Below are 19,446 nucleotides of genomic sequence, written 5' to 3'. Positions count from 1 at the left end.
GATCTAGTCCCGACTTTAAAATGATGATTGCGCAAAACGGGCTAGTTTGTCAATGGAAAACTTTTTGTTCCTAAATCTACACCAATATATCTTTCACCCAGAGTGAAAATTGTGTAGTCCGCTGAGGTGGGAACGGGATGAAACGATACAGCCTTCACCTTACGGCCTAGAAGCAAGCAGAGAGATTGAGCAACTTAAAAGTGAGAGAGAGAGGAGTATCGTGCTTTCTGATTGGCTAGCCGCTGATGGTGATTGGAGGGGATTGTTCAGTTGGGTCGTGTGGAACAGTGGTTCTGTCATATGCTGAGTCACCTCAGCCAGACACGTGCACACACACACACTTGCATACATGTGCACACACAAACTTGTGCAAACACACACACACACACACACACACACACACACACACACACACACACACACACACACACACACACACACACACACACACACACACACACACATACTAGAGCCTGTGCAAAAACACATGCACAATCTGTCCTATGTGTGTGTACAGTATGAGCGTATGTGTGTGCGTGTGTGTGTACACTGTACAGTATGAGTGTATGTGTGTGCGTGTGTGTGTGTGTCTGTACACTCTACACAGTATGAGTGTATGTGTGTGTGTGTGTGTGTGTGTGTGTGTGTGTGTGTGTGTGTGTGTGTGTGTACACACTCTTCTACAGTATGAGCGTATGTGTGTGTATGTTTTACACATCATTTATCATCTATGACAGTGTTTCTCAATTGGTGGGTCGTGACCCAAAAGTGGGTCGCGGGGCCATTTTGAGTGGGTCGCGGATGTGTGTGTAAATTTTTTTTTCTTCTTTTTTTTTTAATATGTATATATATGTTTTACTAGCTATCTTTGTGAAAGTGGCTTCTCAGCTCTGGTCCAGCTGAAGACAAAGCAGAGGAACAGATTGGACATTGAGCATGACCTCAGAGTTGCTTTGTCTACCATCACCCCAGACTTTGAGACTCTTGTCAGGAGCAAACAACATCCGCAGTTAACCCATTAGTTCCCTGGGATGTTAAGCTAAGAAGTCTGCTAAGAAGGATATATTATTTATTATTATTATTATTTTATTTCATTGTGTTTTTAGCCCTAGTTGTACTTGTGTTGCAACCCCAGTTATCCCATTAGTTCCCCCAAACTTAGGTATGTTATGTTAAGGGGAGACACTGCAGGTGAATAGGGTAAAAAAATTAACTAATAGATATCACAATGAAACTTCCCCAGTTGATTACTTATATTAAGACAAGACTTTTTTGTATTACAAGTTTTCTGAGATTGTATGTTTAAATATGCAAATGAGGCATGATCTACTTAATTATGCACTAATTTGCATATAATTCCAGGACAGAAATCTGAACATTGGATAAAGCCATTTTCAAAATTATAGTTTCATTTTGTTGACATATTAGAGCCAAAGGTTATTACAGAGGGGATTTTGGATATCTCTTTTTATCACTCCATAAATCAGAAAATACTCCATGCAGTCAATTTTTATGGTAAAATTCCATATTTCGCCATGTTTTTAGGAATACAATGTGATATAAATCAGGGTATGAATGTGATATCAACAAACCCTTCTGTAAATACCTTCAGAACATAGATATGAATAGAACTGGAAGTTTTGGTGTATGTGAGTGCTACTGAAGTGGAGATTTCTGGCTCAGAGTATGAGGAAAAACTCTTAAAACTCATTTTCGGGAAAACGCCTTCAAAGTTCTGTATTGTAAAATGCCATACTTTTTTTTTAAACAGATATTTACAAACACAATACCTAATCAAACCATTAGTAATAGACAACCTAAACACATGCCTGATAACTGAATAATAATAATAATGATGTTATTGAACTGAACAGAACTACACACAGGCTACAAACAGTGTAGTACAGTGTAGTACCCCCTAATAGGCAAAACATTTTGAATAGATATCACTATGAAACTTTCCCAATTTGTTATGTACATATAAACTAAGAAAAAATATATTGCAAGTTTTCTGAAATTTATGTTTATATATGCAAATGAGGCACTTCCCCATTAAATATGTGCACATTTATGGATGCAATAAGGCAAAATGATGTAAAATAAACAACTAAATGTGTGTTATTGACGTTTTATTGTCACTAGTTTCATAGAAGACATGTTTAGGAAGCAAAATATAACAAAATCTCAAAATCAACAAAAAAAGTATATTTGACTATTCACCTGCAGTGTCTCGCCTTAAGCTAAGAAATCTGCTAAGAAGCATATTATTTATTATTATTTTATTTCATTGGGTTTTTAGCCCTAGTTGCACTTTTGTTGCAACCCCAGTTATCCCATTAGTTCCCCCAAACGTACTGTAGGTCTGTGTTATGTTAAGCTAAGAAGTCTGCTAAGAAGCATAATTATTTATTATTATTATAATTTTTTTATTTCATTGGGTTTTTAGCCCTAGTTGCACTTTTGTTGCAACCCCAGTTATCCCATTAGTTCCCCCAAACTTTTGTTGCACTTTTTTGTGTTTATTTCATGTTTTTAACAGTGCATGAAAGATTGTGTATTACTGCAAAAAAAAATGTAAATAAATCATAGTCAAAAAATTTGTTGAGAACCACTGATCTATGACTCAGCGTTTGTTTGTCGTGACCAGTTCATTCCCTCCATGCTGAATGAGACGGATGTTTGCAGTGGTCATGTACGCCAGTAACCATAACCTGAACAGTGTATAACCTGAACAAACATAACCAGTGTATTATAAAATAATAGTATTTCGCTTTTTATTTTAAACAATATTTAATCGCGTTTGGAGGTGGGTGTCCTGCGTCTGCCCCCCCGTGCCAAACAAGCAGGCCAACCTCTTGTTCACGCGTGAGCCCGTTATGATTACACTACTGTCGCTATTTTACAATTAACTATAATGAATTACGGGCGGTCAGGTGGCGTAGCGGAGATTGTGCTCGTCACCAATGCAAGAGGCTGCGGTCTCGACTCCCGGAGAGTCAGCATTGCCTTGGCTTGGGCTGATCGCTATACTAACTCGTTTGGCTGAGTTAGGGGGAGGGAAGCCGTGGGTGGGTCCTGGGCGTTGTGGACAGCGACCCCTACAGTTCGGTCGGGGCGCCTGCACAGCGAGGGTAGGATCTGGAGAAAGGTAGTGTGACCTTCCACACGTTACACTCTCCCGGTGAGAATCTGCGCTGCCAGGCTGGCTGCCGGCTGGCTGCCGGCGGGCTGCACATGTGTCGGAGGAAAACATGTGACAGTCTCCGGCCTCCCGGACCAACAGTAGGGGGGGGGTGCGCAACAACCAGGAAGGGGGTTGGGAATTGGCATAATGACTAACAGTGGGATGGGAGAAAAATCGGAAAAAGGAGGGGGAAAAAGATATAAAAAAACTAAATAAAAAAAAACTATGATGAATTACGGTTCATACAGAACACGCGCCAGTGTTGGAAGTAATGCACGGAAGCTTATTTCCGCGTTGCAATAATAATATTCTACCACCGGTACGCATGGTCAGAGCTGTGCGTAAATATATGCACAAAGTCAAGCACACGTTCAAATTGATAAGTCACACACTTTGCTTAGAAATGATCGTACGCACGGGTTACGCACATACTGTATCTGTGCGTACGCACCATTGATAAATGAGGGCCCAGGACTATCGTAGGTTTCCTCTTACAAACTTCTTACAATTTTATTTACGAGGAAACTTACAAGAATGTTAGTGAATGAGGTCCAATGTTTCGACAGCAATCTACCAGGACATACATTTGACTGGAATTATACTCTGGCAAACATGTGCAGGCAATCAGTGTACCCTAACTAAAGTAGAGGTACACAGGGACCAACAGGGCCAGCAGAGAGACTTCAAAGATCAGTGGTGGAATGACAATCTGTCAGCACAACACACTATGAAGTAAAATCTTAAAGGCCCAATCAGTGTTCCAAATGCAAACAAATGGGCAGCCCTACCACCAAGAAAAGATAAATGAAAACATGAAGAACCAACACAAGACATCAAGTAAATAGGAGTTTGTAATTGTATTTGCTGTATTTTGGTTCCTTTACGTTGGTCATTTTTGTAAACACTGGAGTAGACAGATAATATGAATTACGAACGTTCCAAAAAGTTTCTCTTCCATCTACAGATCAAACTCTTCAAAAATGTATGTGGGCGCAGTCAATATTCCCTCAAATTTTTTTTCGGTCTGAGCAAACACTCAAACCTCCTGAGCAGACATCAGCAACTACTAATAATAATAATAATAATTCATTTATTTTGTATAGCGCTTTTCAAGGACCCAAAGTCGCTGACAATAGGCATAAAAAAGAAAACAAAGAAAACAAAGAAAACAAAGAAACAAAACCAGAGGGAAACGGAGGACAATAAGAAAACACAGGAAACATAAAACCACGAGTAACGGATAACAAATGCGGGAGTGAGTAGGGGAGACAGTCAGGAGGAGAGTAAGGGAAGACCAAGGGGGGTGGGGGGGGGGGGGTGGGGGCAGGAGCGGAGAGAACGTGGGGCAGGGGGAAATGGTGGTGAGTTGGAGGAGGGTGGTTATGGGTAAGGAAGGTTGAATGCTTGGGAGAACAGGTCGGTTTTGAGTCTGGATTTGAAGGTGGAGAGTGAGGGAGAGTCTCTGATGGTCTGAGGGAGGGAGTTCCAGAGTCGAGCAACATACGTCACCTTCCGATTAACCGGTTAGTTGATAAGCGGCGGTTTGTAAAAAATCTGAGAATCTTAATTTACCTCAATGTCTAACATAAAAATCTATACATTTTGCTGATACACAGAAATAATACAAAAAGGCATATTATATTCCCTAATGAAATATTTATTTTACCATTGATTGACGATACAGAGCAACGTCCTCCCTCCCTCTTCTCTCTCTCCCTCCCTCTCTCCCTCTAAACCTCTCACCTTCCCCTCTGCTTCATTCCTCCTTTCTCCGTTATTCAGATACACATCAGAAGAAATGTCACTTGTTTCCAGACTCCTCTGGTCTGGTCTTAGCTCTTACTTAGTCCTTTCTGTTAGTCTGGTGTGCACACTGCACATAAGAACACCTGCACATCAGAACACTGCACAGCAGAAAAGAGTAACTTGTTTACTCATCTGTTCCTCAAAAAATAAATAAAATAATAAAATAATAAATAAAAGAATCCAAAGGCAGCTCTTCTCCTCTGGTCTGGTCTTAGCTCGTATTCCTTTCTGTTAGTCTGTGTGCACACCAGAAAATAGTCACTTGTTTACTCTCTGCTCCTCAAATTTTTTTAAGAATAAATAAAGTTATCCAAAGTCAGCAGAAGCGACTTCTCCTCTGGTCTGGTCTGCTTCTTCTGGGAAACAGAGTAGAATAGAATAGAGTAATTAGTAATTAATCTAACGTCAGATTTTTGCCAAGTTCAAAACACACATGTTTGTGTTACTGTTAACACTTTGAGTGCCACTCACAAGATTTCTCTGGTTTTTAATAGTGACGTAGAATGCCACTCACGAGATTTCTCGGAATTTTTATTTTTTTATTTTTTTTGCGATCTGTACAATTATTGCATCACCCGAGCCTACCCGAGTATAGCCGAGGGGCGCCGGCGATCACTGTGGAAAAAAGCGCCCCCTGTCGTCTCCCAGATGACATAAGTGATTTTGGAATGGACTCAATGAAAATGAATGGGGAAAAAAATCCGGTACTCCACATTTTCCAGTTCACTGATCCAGCCGGGGTTACCAGAGTTCATTCTGGAGCCTCAGAGCCCCGCGGATCATGGAGTTCTACTGTATCGCGTTGGATCCATACACGTATCGATTTTTTCGAATGGTGATCAGGAATTGGAATATACCAGTTGGATACCATCTGATGTCAGGTAAGGACTCTATGTTATCAGTGGTAGGATAATCAGAGTAAGTTTGATGAAGTTATAAGCTGTTTTGTGAAATGTCTTTCGGTTTCACTGTAAAAGTCTGTGAGGAAATCAACGGAGCGATTATCAGTGCGCGGCCGTAATGTGCTTGCGTGCACGTATAATATTGATCATCTAGCGTTTATTTGAAAACGATTCATAAAAAGGCAGACGAATATCAAAGTTGTGGAATATTCCACTAAAAGACGATTTTCATAGAATGCTCCAGAATGAGCTGTTTTTTATATCAAAACGGGGGCTTTTCTAACTGCTCTGAAACGGAAACAACGCGATAAAAAAACAATCTGCCTTCACAGCACTGACTGGAAAATATCTTTGATAATGCGATGGGCAGATTAGACACATAGCCATAATTTAAAACATAGATTAGGCGATATTAACGTTAACATTGGAGCCGATGGTGGCATTCAAGCGGTAAAACGGAAAACCAGGTGTGGCGCTCAAAGTGTTAATACTGTAGTCTTGAAACTGTCTTGGTCTAGAAAATACAAACATGACTAAACAAAATTATGTTAATATGAGCAGTTCTACAACTGATAAAAACAAGCTCTTAATGATTCAGATGATAATTCCTAATGAGTGACAGACAGTATAACACGCACATATCTGATCAGGAAGGAACTAATATGTTACCTTATTTTTCCCGTCTGTCCTTCTCAGTTCTCCAGTGGTTGTACACCTTGTCCAGGCTGATGGTGGTGGCACCGTCTGTGTCTGCTTGCAGCCTTGACTTGATTCGCATCAACTCGTCTAGATGTTCCACTTGAAGACGATTTCTTGATGTTGTTTTGATACGATTCATCAAGCTAAACCCTCTTTCACAGTCTGCACTGGACGCTTGAAATGGAGGCTGACTAGTTGTCATTATTATTTTACTGTCTCGCACTCGCCGTCCACTACGGCTGCTGCGGATTCAGGAAGCGCCAAACGTTTAGACAAATCACAGACACCGATACTAAAACGTCTCTCTGTGGTGCCACGCAATAGGTTGGATCGTATCGAAGAGCTAGCCAATTAGAGCGAGCGCTATGTTGGGGGCCCCAGAACGTGTGAATTATCATGAGTATGTGCATCCAAACAAACGCCTTTTATTTTTTTTTACACAAACGTTTCTGTGCGCGACAGATTTCAGATGTGCGCGGGAGCATTTGGCCATGTGTGTGCGCGTGCACGGGCGTACCTTAGAGGGAGCATTGTGCACAGTCTACATTGAAATCACTGATTGGGCCTTTAATTATTAACCTGCAACGTCCCTCATATGGGAAGTTTTTCGGATTTTTGCAACCGGCACTTTGGCGACCCCTAGTGGCTCGGGTGTGCATATTTTGTAATACAATATATATATGGAATTGAAGGCTTATTTGTTGCCTGTCGATAGCAACAAAATCCGACAAAATCCGACAAAATTCGTTCAGCGGTTCTCGAGTTACATGCCGGTATTTGAGGCTTGTGCAAAGTACACGGTATTGCGCAAAATACCACTCGCGACTCAGGCTGCAGTAGTTCTGTCAATCTAGAGCCGATCTCGAAAATTATTGTGGATCGTTGTAACCAATGAGTGTGGCTTTCCAATGATACCCCACATGGGGATCTAAATAAAAAAATAAAAAAAATACGAAGAAACACGAAAACAGGAAGAGCAAAACAGCAGAATGAATTGAAGTCTATGAGAAAACTGAGTTTTTCTTTGTACACAGTTTACCAAAATCACTCCTAATCACTCATTTCTGAATGGATCTTTATGAAATTTGGATATGTACTACATAAGGCTTCAGGCTATGGCTCTGGATTTGTAAGCCATACCACCTTCTGGGGAAATACTACCTCTGGACTACTAACTACTACAGAAAAACTTGAGTAACAAGTTTTTTTTACAACTCAAGTTCAGACCTATGTCACTCTATTACGTTAGCACTAAAAGTGAATTTATTACTTCAGAATGTCATCTTTCAAAAGAGACCAGGCTTATGCATGTGCTATAAGGCTGAGCCCGAACGTTCGAACGTTCGTTTGTTACGCTGACATTCAGACTTTAATTAATAGGTTCGAACGTTCGGTGAAAAAATATAAAGGATGTGCACGGGGTTGAGGTGATGTGAATGCGAGGCGCTCGGCTCAAACAGTATGGTCTGCCGGGCTGCAGCGGGATACTATTTCTCAACCAGAGCTCTATTTTGATTGACAGGCGATTCTGCCAATTACGTCACACACCGCTTGCACCCGCCTCTGCTGTTACCACCAATCGGCAAGCGTTTATTCGTTTTTTACTTCAGGCAATGCCGCCATTGATCTGCTTGCGAGAAGCCTCAACAGACTTACCGTAGCTACCGGGGAGTCGTAGTTAGCTCCCCGCCGAGGAAGTAATCGGTAACAAGGTTTCCGTAGGTGAACCTGCAGAAGGATCATTAATGAATACCAGCCTTTTTCGGCCACGGAGCGCGAGCTTCATGGCGGGAGGTGGTTGCGTTGGAAACAACAACAGACCCGTCCACCGTCTACCTCGGAACGGTGGTAGGGCGGACGGGCGGACGGGCGGCAGGCGTGTTGGGAGCCCGTACGACGGGTCTGTTGAGGAGCCGAGGCGTGCGCCTCTCCTCCCGGCTCCCCGTCGACCAAGAGTGAATACCTGTTATTGAACGTGTAACACTAACTATATAACGTTAATGCCACAAAACGAATGCCTTTGTTTATCTAGCCCCTTATGTGACTGCAAGGGCTATTGTTTATCATAAGTAGTAACTTTTGATGCAGTAGCTTGTTTATTTTCTTCTGAGTGCTTTGTTTAATTACATGTTTACATGAACAGCCACCACTGTAAAGAACATGTTTTTCACCAATAGACTATGCAATGCCGCCCTCCGTAGGATCTATAATAATACAATAAAAAAAATAAATAAAAATTTAAAAAAATGAAAAAAATAATTTTATTAAAAAAAAATGTATTAAATTTTTTTTTAAACGAACGTTCGAACGTTCGTTCGATAAACCCTGGCGAACATTCGAACCCTAAAAACAGGGTTCGGGGACAGCCTTAATGTGCTATAAGTATAACGTATGTTGTTTTGGTTTGCAAAAAAAGTATGCAGTCCTCAAAAACGAAAACGAAAATGGCCAGGAGACTCATTGCAGGTTAACAATACCATAGAACACATCACATTACACTAAATACAATATCAATATAGTAGCCTACAGTATAAGATATCACTATCAAAAAGGTAACATTCAGGGGACAAATGATAGTCCTGCATCAAGGTATATATTCTGCAAGGATATCTTTTTTGGTGATGTCTTAAAGGGGAACTATCTTATAAATGGCCTTTTTCAGTGTTTAGCATTGTTTCCTAGCTATGTGGACTTATATTAATATGATTTATGTCTCTAATTCTCATATTGGCGCATTCTTCCAATTCTCCTCTCACAATATTCACCCTCACTAAACTGAGTCATCTGAAAATGTGCTGATTTGTGATGTTGAGAGACACCGCTGCATGATAATCAGCTGAGTTTCCACACAGTTCCCACAGTGGTTGGAGCCCAGGCTCAAAACAGCTTAAGATCTTGAGGTAGAAAAATGCTGTTTTTGAGGACTTGATTAGAAATACAAAACAATGAATTAAAAAAATAAAAAAATTACAGAGGTGTTCCATAAACCCACAGGAATTGTGTAAAAGTGCCCAAATAGTAAAAGAAATAGTAAAATAGTTCCCCTTTAACAAATGTCTTAACAGATTGCATCAGAGCTATGAGTGTGCGCGGCTACCATAGATTTAGAATAAATCTTCTGTGGATTCGGCATCTACCTTGCTGGGGGACCTGATGATGCTTGTTGCCGCGGATACCGTCCTTGTTACTGCGGATACTGTCCCTGTTGCTGTGGATATTGTCCTTGTTGTCCTTGTCTTTGGAAGAAGTCACATAACGTTATAGGCTATGTGCTGATTTCTTCATGATTCTACACTAAATGACTGTAGCTTGGCTATTTGTTTATGATTAGTTAATCTGTAACTGAAAGTTACAACATCCAGCTGAATAATAATATAATAACAAAGTAGATGATGTCTACTACAAAGTGAACACTGTGCAGTGGCGATGCAATGATCTAATAGTGTTTCTCAGGGGCGGACCTAGCACATTTGGCGCCCTAGGCGAGATTTTTTTTGTTGTAATTTTTTTTTTTTGTAATTTTTTTTTTTTTGTAATTTTTTTTTATGGCTTTTGCCTCTTCATAGTTCTCTAACGTTAGTCTTTCTTTCCTCAACGCTCAATTCTATAAACACTTGACCGATACCCATCAATGCACAGCGCTCTAGCATGTTCTGACTGTGAACACCTAAAGCTGAGGCTCAGACCGACCGACCGTTTTAGATTTTTGGCTCATTTTCCCTTATGTTAGAATTCTTTTTTATGTAAAAATATGGTTGCAGATATAGAGTGGGGCGCCAAAACTGCACAGAGAAGTTTTTTGTTTTTTGGTGCCCCCCTCTGGGTGGCGCTCTAGGCGACCGCCTATATCGCCTGTAGGAAGGTCCGCCCCTGGTGTTTCTGATCAGTGGCTCATCACGAGAGAAAGATGCCTCATGGTTTGATGATTTCATTCTGCTGTGTTCACCACAGCTCAGAGCATTGAGTGTCCGTTCTATACATTATTATATTGTGCGGTGACTTCTCTTCAGTTTGTTTTGGCTTAAAGGACCATATTGGTATTATGATAAACCAGAAAGCCACTATGGAAAGTGAAGAGTTTCTGACCGCAAACAAGGAAGTACACACACAGAGAGAGACAGAGAGAGACAGAGAGAGAAATGTCTTTTCTAAATGACGTCCCTGTTAGCACGACCAGGAGATACCTTTGGGTAGGTTTCTTCCAGGGGCGGCTGGTCCATAGAGGGCGCTAGGGCGTTTTTTTTTTTTTTCTATTTTAGGTCTATTTTACCGAACGAAAGTATGTGTAAACGAACTGGTTTGTCAATGTTGGACTATAAACAGTGCTTGTCAAATGAGCCATACTATTGTCTCCATAGCTATAATACAGAACACACGATGGGTCCACAAACATCGCGAAAATGGTCAATAACGCTGGCTCCATTGAGTAAAGATGGGAAAACAGCGTGGCGCTCAATGAGTTAAAATGCACAATAACGTGTAATATATAAAATATTAATCATTGTTTGTGCTTCCTGTTCATCCCCTCTCTCTTCTGGGGCGCTAGAAACATCGCCCCACTGACTGGGCGTCAGTGCGCAATGCAGCCAATTGAAAAATGCACATGGCAACATAAATGCACCTAGCAACTAAATTTAGCCAATCAGCGTCTTCAAATATGATGCCTAAAGGGCGATTCATTTAGAGCCCCAAGCAGAGTCATTGATGTGTTAGGGGGTGCGGACTGATGTGATGACGACAAGGATGAATGCAGGCACTCAAGAGACAGGATTACAGCTGCCCCCAAATTCAATAATACCTCTTCTCCAAAAGCCATTTGAGAGGACAAATTGCATTCCATGTCGATTCCGTCAAAATATATGCAGCAATCAAATGTTGAAATGTATAAAAACAGCTATATATATCCATGGGATATCGCAATATTACAATACTATCCAAATGTGCACTGGATCAAATGTATACGTTCACACTAATAAAACAAATTGTCTATTGGCTGAGCGTGGCAATCGTGTGACATCACGTCCCGAATCACATCAACCAGGAAATAACTAACGCTAATAGTTGTTGTCGTTGTCGGAAATTGATAATAATCACAAGATACATTCAGACAGTGTTGGATCTAACTAAATGGATTTCTGGACACATTTATGGAAAGTTCAAGCCCGGACCACAAAGCTTCTTTAAGGGTTAGCAGCTCTTCCAATTCGTACGCCATGTTCTACCGGCAGCAAAAAGCCACAACCCGCTAGGTAGATTAGCAGGCAGCTATGTGTTAGAAGCAGGCCTTTGTGTACACGCGTAACTGTTATGCGCATAACAAGCGAGTGTGTCACTAGAGGGTTTGACAGCTTGCTCGTTCCAATCATTTGACTTCGATTGATTGGATGTCATGGTTTTAGCACTTGCCCCTTACCGGAATGACAGATTATTTTTATTTCGGTGTCAAACATTGTACTATTGCTTACTGTTGAGAAATAATTTTAAATCTAAAATGTTGCCAAACATTGATCCTTTAATCTCAAATGTAGCAGCCAAGTGAATGAAATCTGAATGCTCATTCAAATGCTCCGCTGTAGTACTTTGTTCCTCAGAGAAAACTACCAATCAGAGATCTGTCTGTGACATGGAAATACAATGGAAGACTGCTCCTCATGTCACCATGGCAACCCATCTGTTTGGGTGCATCTGTGTATCTGTGTGCGTACATGTTTGTGTGTGTGTGTGTGTGTGTGTGTGTGTGTGTGTGTGTGTGTGTGTGTGTGTGTGTGTGTGCGTGCGTGCGTGCGTGCGTGCGTGCGTGCGTGTGTGTGTGTGCGCATGTGTGTGTGTGTGACATGGGTAATATGAATTACGATTGTGTATTGATCTTTCCTACAATTCACATGTACCTGTTGGATATCCCGAATACATCAAACTGAGTAAACATATGGCACAATTTAAAAAGCAGCTTAAAAAATACACATTAGAGAAATACAGAAATGAGTAATGAGGATAAACAAAGTTATGCAATATTGTGTTATGTAGTTCTGTACTGTATTCACTGCTGTCAAGTGAATCAAGTTTTTTTTCTTTTCGTACTATAAGTTAAAGTATATTCTATATTGTATTATACTAAATTATGTTATATCTAGTAAAATTAATGGAAGAACAATGTAAATGTAAGGGGGTAGGGATCAATACGCTTAGCTTCCCTCTACTCCTTTTTGGACATGTCTGCTAACTAAATACATTGCTCTTGACTTTTCGTTTATAATTCCTTTTTTTGAATGTTTTTTGAATTGTTAATTTTTTTTTTTAAATTGTGTTGTTATGATTGTTCATTTTGACGGAGCTAGATACCGTGATTTGTTTGGAGGAATATGGAGAATACATGTTCAAAAATTTACTTTTTCATTCATTCATTCATTCATTCATTCATTCATATCTAACCTGTTTTTGTCTGCGTGTGTGTGTGTGTGTGTGTGTGTGTGTGTGTGTGTGTGTGTGTGTGTGTGTGTGTGTGTGTGTGTGTGTGCGTGCGTGCGTGCGTGCGTGCGTGCGTGCGTGCGTGCGTGCGTGCGTGCGTGCGTGCGTGTGTGTGTGTGTCTGTGCAGGCGTAGCAGAGCAGTTTGCCATAGCGGAGGCCAAGCTGAGAGCCTGGTCCTCAGTGGATGGAGACGACTCCAACGATGACTCATACGATGAAGACTATCTGCCTGCCAACGAACCCAACACACAGAGCACAGGTACACACACACACACACACACACACACACACACACACACACACACACACACACACACACAGACACACACACACACACAAACACACACACACGCACAAATTGTATCTAAGACCACAATTCCAAGTCCACAATTTCCATCAGTATTTGTCCCCTTCTTTTCATATCCAATCCCACATCATTTTCTCCTTCTTCTCTCTTTATCTCTGCTTCTCTTTTGTCCTTCCCCTCTCTTTGTCTCTGCTTCTCTTTTCTCCATCCTCTCTCTTTCTTTATGCTTCTCTTTTCTTATTCCTCTCTCTTTGTCTCTGCTTCTCTTTTCTCCTTCCTCTCTTTCTTTCTGCTTCTTTTTTCTCCTTCCTCTCTCTTTGTCTCTGCTTCTATTTTCTCCCTCCTCTCTCTTTCTGCTTCTCCTTTCTCCTTACTCTCTCTTTCTTTCTGCTTCTTCTTTCTCCTTCCTCTCTCCTTGTCTCTGCTTCTCTTTTCTCCTTCCTCTCTCTTTCTTTATGCTTCTCTTTTCTCCTTCCTCTCGCTTTCTTTCTGCTTCTTCTTTCTCCTTCCTCTCTTTGTCTCTGCTTCTCTTTTCTCCCTCCTCTCTCTTTCTGAGTCTCCTTTCTTCTTACTCTCTCTTTCTTTCTGCTTCGTCTTTCTCCTTCTTCTCTTTGTCTCTGCTTCTCTTTTCGCATTCCTCTTTCTTTCTTTCTTTCTGATTCTCATTTTCCTTCCTCTCTCCTTCTTTCTGCTTCTCCTTTCTCCTTCCTCTCTTTATCTCTGCTTCTCTTTTCTCATTCCTCTCTCTTTGTCTCTGCTTCTCTTTTATTCCTCTTTCTTTCAGCTTCTCCTTTCTCCTTCCTCTCTCTTTCTTTCTGCTTCTCTTTTCTCCTTCCTCTCTTTCTTTTTGCTTCTCTTTTCTCCTTCCTCTCTCTTTGTCTCTGCTTCTCTTTTCTCCTTCCTCTCTCTTTCTTTATGCTTCTCTTTTCTCCTTCCTCTCTCTTTCTTTCTGCTTCTTCTTTCTCCTTCCTCTCTTTGTCTCTGCTTCTCTTTTCTCCCTCCTCTCTCTTTCTTTCTGCTTCTCCTTTCTCCTTACTCTCTCTTTCTTTCTGCTTCTTCTTTCTCCTTCCTCTCTCTTTGTCTCTGCTTTTTTTCTCCTTCCTCTCTCTTTCTGCGTCTTCTTTCTCCTTCCTCTCTTTGTCTCTGCTTCTCTTTTCTCATTCCTCTTTCTTTCTTTCTGATTCTCATTTTCCTTCCTCTCTCCTTTTCTGCTTCTCCTTTCTCCTTCCCCTCTCTTTATCTCTGCTTCTCTTTTCTCATTCCTCTCTCTTTGTCTCTGCTTCTCTTTTATTCCTCTCTCTTTCTTTCAGCGTTTCCTTTCTCCTTCCTCTCTCTTTCTTTCTGCTTCTCTTTTCTCCTTCCTCTCTCTTTGTCTCTGCTTCTCTTTTATTCCTCTCTTTCTTTCTGCTTCTCTTTTCTCCTTCCTCTCTCTTTGTCTCTGCTTCTCTTTTCTCCTTCCTCTCTCTTTGTCTCTGCTTCTTTCATTCCTCTCTCGTTCTTTCTGCTTCTCTTTTCTCCTTCCTCTCTCTTTGTCTCTGCTTCTCTTTTCTCCTTCCTCTCTCTGTTATGGTTTGACAACGACCCCAAACGCTAACGACACAAGAGAGTTGGATTCAGAGTTGCCAAATACGAGGGCTTGTTTATTTGGTAAAGAATAAGTGAAACAGGGAAAGCAGGTCAACAAGAACAGGTACAATGAACAAGGGGCAAAGTTCTGCTGCTCTGCAGCTTCTCCCGGAAGGGTAGTCTTGGGAAGCAGGAGCAGACCTCTGTACCGCTCTGCAGAATTCTCACAGCGGATCTCTCAGATGTTGTGCAAGACCGAGAGAGGGAGAGAGGGAACGAGTCAGTGACAGAGCAGACTTGAAACGAGCAGGAGGACAGGGTGTAAAATTCTTCGTGTTAACAACACAGTGATGTGCAATATTCCAAAAACAGCCCAAGTGAATATCTTCATGTAAACACACAGTGAGCAAAAATCCAAACACTGTCCAAATGTGAAATAATATCTTCGTGTAAACACACAGTGAGCAAAAATCCAAACACTGTCCAAATGTGAAATAATATCTTCGGCGTGAGCAAACACACAGAGGGAGGTGGAAGATCCCAAAAATATTATTCCATAATGGAAAGAGCAAACTCGATAATGGCTGGGTGAGTGACTGTTTGACAAAAAGGTGGTAGACTTCAGTGTAAAGGTTACACACGAAAATCGGAAATAGGTCAAGACAGTCAATCTAGAAAAACTCACCCAGACGAGCTGCGTAAAAGGAACAGGAACAACAGAGGAGGCGAGCGCGCGCCACGGAGCAGGTATCCAAGCGAAGGCTTCTAGGAATTCCTGGAGAACAGCACAGTGAAACAGCAGCAACGGGGAAAAACATCCAGCGACAAATCAAGACGATCCAACAACTTAGGGTGGGGAAAACGGGGTATAAATAATGAGGGATCGATTGATTGAAAAGCAGTGACAGCTGGGGAATGTGATTGACAAGCGTGGGGAAGTGAGAGAACCAATCAGCGACGTCTCAGATGACGTCAACGGGGAGAAACGTGTGAACGAGGGAATTGAAATACTTGACAGAAAAAATGAATGAAAACAAAGCGAGGGTGGTTAAAGGAACAGAACGAGTGAGAAAGCAAGGACAGAAACCTCACAGTACCCCCCCCTCCACGGGAGCCACCCGGCGACCAGGCCGACCCGGCTCGTCAGGATGGGCCCGATGGAAGTCGGTGATCAAGCCGGGATCCACGATGAGCTGCCGGGAGACCCAGCTACGCTCCTCAGGGCCGTAACCCTCCCAGTCCACCAGGTATTGGAACCCCCGGCCCCGCCGACGAACGCCCATCAACCGGCGGACCTGCCACTGGGGGTGACCATCCACTAGCACAGGAGGCGGTGGATCAGGAGCTGGAGGCATAAGGGGACTGAGGGAGACGGGCTTAACCCGGGAGACATGGAACACGGGGTGGATGTGCATGGATGCAGGAAGCTTCAGGCGCAGGGCCGCCGGACTGAGTACCTTCAGGACCTCGAAAGGACCGACGAAGCGAGGGTTGAGCTTCTTGGCCGAGGACCGTAGCGGGAGGTCCTTCGCGGAGAGCCACACCCTCTGCCCAGGGCGGTAAGTCGGCGCGGGAACCCGGCGCCGGTCGGCACCACGACAGGCGCGCTCAGATGTCCGGAGCAGCGCGGTCCTGGTGATCTCCCAAACGCGACGGCAGCGGTCGAGGTGGACCTGCACGGAGGGAACTGCCACTTCCGTCTCCAGTGCGGGAAAAAGAGGGGGCTGGTAGCCCAGGGAGGCCTCAAAAGGGGAGAGGCCGGTGGCGGAACTGACCATTGAGTTGATCGAGTATTCAACCCAGGGAAGGAAACGGCTCCAGGATGCCGGCCTCTCGGCTGCCACACACCGAAGAGCAGACTCCACGCTCTGGTTCATCCTCTCCGTCTGCCCGTTTGTCTGGGGATGGTAGCCAGAGGAGAGACTGACCGTTGCCCCCAATCCCTTGCAGAAAGCCCGCCATACCTGGGAGGTGAACTGGGGCCCCCGGTCAGAGACGATGTCCTGGGGAAAACCGTGAAGGCGGAACACGTGGTGCGTCAGGAGGTCCGCCGTCTCGGCTGCTGAGGGAAGCTTGGAGAGGGCCACGAGGTGGACCCCCTTGCTGAATCGATCCACCACGGTCAGAAGGCAGGTGTTCCCCTGGGAGGAGGGTAGACCAGTGACGAAGTCGAGCGCCACATGTGACCACGGACGGCTTGGAACGGGAAGTGGCTGCAAGAGCCCGGAGGGTGCCTGGTGAGAGGCCTTGCTGCGGGCACAGACCGCGCAGGCCAATACGAACTCCTTGACGTCGTTCCGCATGGTGGGCCACCAGAAACGACGAGCCAGGAAGGAGAACGTGCGATGGACGCCTGGGTGGCAGGCGAACCGGCTGGTATGGCCCCACAGCAGTACCTGGGACCGGACAGAGTCAGGGACGAAGAGACGGCTCCTAGGGACGTTGCTTGGAGCACGTTGGAAGCGTAGGGCACGCCTCACCACACCCTCGATGCCCAAGGTGATGGCTCCAACCACTCGGGCCTCCGGGATGATGGGAGATGGGTCCTCAGAGGGTGGAGCCCCCTTGGAGTGCATCCGGGACAGGGAGTCGGCCTTCGTGTTGCGGGAACCGGGGCGGAAGGTCAGCGAGAAGTCGAACCGACTGAGGAAACTGGCCCATCTCGCCTGCCGACCGTTGAGGCGCCTGGAAGCGCGGATGAACGTTAGGTTCTTGTGGTCCGTCCAGATGGTAAAAGGCTCCTCGGCACCCTCTAGCCAATGACGCCACTCCTCCAGAGCAGCCACGACCGCCAGTAGCTCCCGATTGCCGGTGTCGTAGTTCCTCTCGGCGGGGAGGAAGCGACGCGAGTAGAAGGCGCAAGGATGTACCTTCTGGTCGGAAGGAGAACGCTGGGATAGGACAGCGCCCAGGCCAGAATCCGAGGCGTCCACCTCCACGATGAACTGTCTCTTGGGGTCAGGGTGGAGCAGGATAGGAGCGGAAGTGAACCTTCTCTTGAGGGAGCGGAACGCAGCGCATGCCGCTGGGGACCAGTCGAACGGCAGAGCGGGGGAGGTCAGCTTGGTAAGAGGCTCCGCCACTTGGCTGTAGTTCCGGATGAACCTTCGGTAGAAGTTTGCGAACCCGAGGAAACTCTGTAACTCCTTCCGAGTGGTGGGTTCCGGCCAATCCTCCACAGCCTGGATCTTGCGAGGATCCGCTCGGGTCAAGCCCTTCTCCACGATGAAGCCCAGGTAGTCGACGGAGTTGGAGTGGAAACGGCACTTCTCCGCCTTGACGAAGAGCCGATTGTGGAGGAGGCGCTCCAGCACCCGGCGGACATGCAGGATGTGTTCCTCGAGGGTCCTGGAAAAGATAAGAATGTCGTCCAGGTACACCACCACGAACACCTCCAGCATGTCACGGAGGACATCGTTCATGAGTGCCTGGAATACCGCCGGGGCGTTGGTGAGGCCGAACGGCATCACAAGGTACTCATAGTGGCCCCTGGGGGTCTTGAAGGCGGTCTTCCATTCATCGCCCTCACGGATACGGACAAGATGATAGGCACTTCGGAGATCCAGCTTGGTGAAGAACGAGGCCTGGGTCAGTGGCTCGAAGGTGGAGCTCATGAGAGGTAGGGGGTATTTGTTCTTGATGGTGATCTCGTTGAGCTGACGATAGTCGATGCAGGGTCGCAGGTCCCCATCCTTCTTACCAACAAAGAAGAACCCGGCCGCCACCGGGGAGGAGGAAGGCCGAATGAGTCCTGCTTCCAATGACTCAGAGATGTAGAGATCCATCGCCTTCTTCTCCGGGACAGTCAGACTGTAGAGGCGGCTGCCGGGAAGGGGAGCCCCTTGGCGGAGGTCGATGGCGCAGTCATAGGGGCGGTGAGGTGGAAGGGACTGAGCCCTGGTCTTACTGAATACCTCCATGAGGTCGTGGTACTCGGGAGGAATGGACGAGGGATCCGGGGGCAACTCACCAGCCGGTCTCCGGGGCGGGGGACAAGACGCCGCCTGTAGACAGCGGGCGTGACAGGAGGAGCTCCAGCCCCTGATGGTACCGGAGGACCAGGCGATGTGGGGCTCGTGCAGCGCGAGCCAGGGCCTACCCAGGACCACCGGGACAAGGGGGGATTGGGTAATGAGGAACTGGATCCTCTCTACGTGGTTCCCAGCAATGGTCAGCAAGACTGGGCCGGTCCGTTGAGAGATGTCGGCCAGGCGGTGTTGGTCCAACGAAAAGATCTCCAAGGGCCTCACAAGGGCCTCAAGAGGTATGTTGGCTTGGGTGGCAAACTCGAAGTCGAGGAAGTTCTCGTCTGCCCCAGAGTCGATGAGGGCCTTCACCGTGGCACGTTGGTCCCCCCAGGCCAGGGTGACGCTCATCAGATGGTCAGGTGGTGCGCGGCGCTGGGAATGGGAAAAACGGCTCACCAGGATCTCCCGGGGTCTTGGTGAGCCCGATCTTTTGGCCGGGTAGGGCAGTCGGCGATACGGTGTCCCGCACCTCCGCAGTAGAGGCAGAG

General features: G+C 45.0%; 1 protein-coding gene across 1 annotated transcript in view; it reads left to right on the top strand.

Moving 5' to 3' along the window:
- LOC311248741 (protein FAM131A-like) overlaps positions 1 to 19,446 on the top strand; it is a gene marked incomplete at both ends in the record, with an annotated part of 61,640 nt that overhangs the window by 20,214 nt on the left and 21,980 nt on the right. The window contains one exon of the mRNA XM_084339573.1: positions 13,185 to 13,316. Coding sequence (XP_084195699.1) covers positions 13,185 to 13,316 — 132 coding nt within the window. The remainder of the gene's footprint in view (positions 1 to 13,184; positions 13,317 to 19,446) is intronic.

The sequence above is a fragment of the Notolepis coatsorum genome (genome assembly GCF_963971535.1).
Source record: "Notolepis coatsorum genome assembly, contig: SCAFFOLD_228, whole genome shotgun sequence".
Taxonomy (NCBI): Eukaryota; Metazoa; Chordata; class Actinopteri; order Aulopiformes; family Paralepididae; genus Notolepis; species Notolepis coatsorum.
The sequence above is the reverse complement of the archived record's forward strand: the minus strand, read 5'-3'. Positions and strand labels throughout refer to the sequence as shown.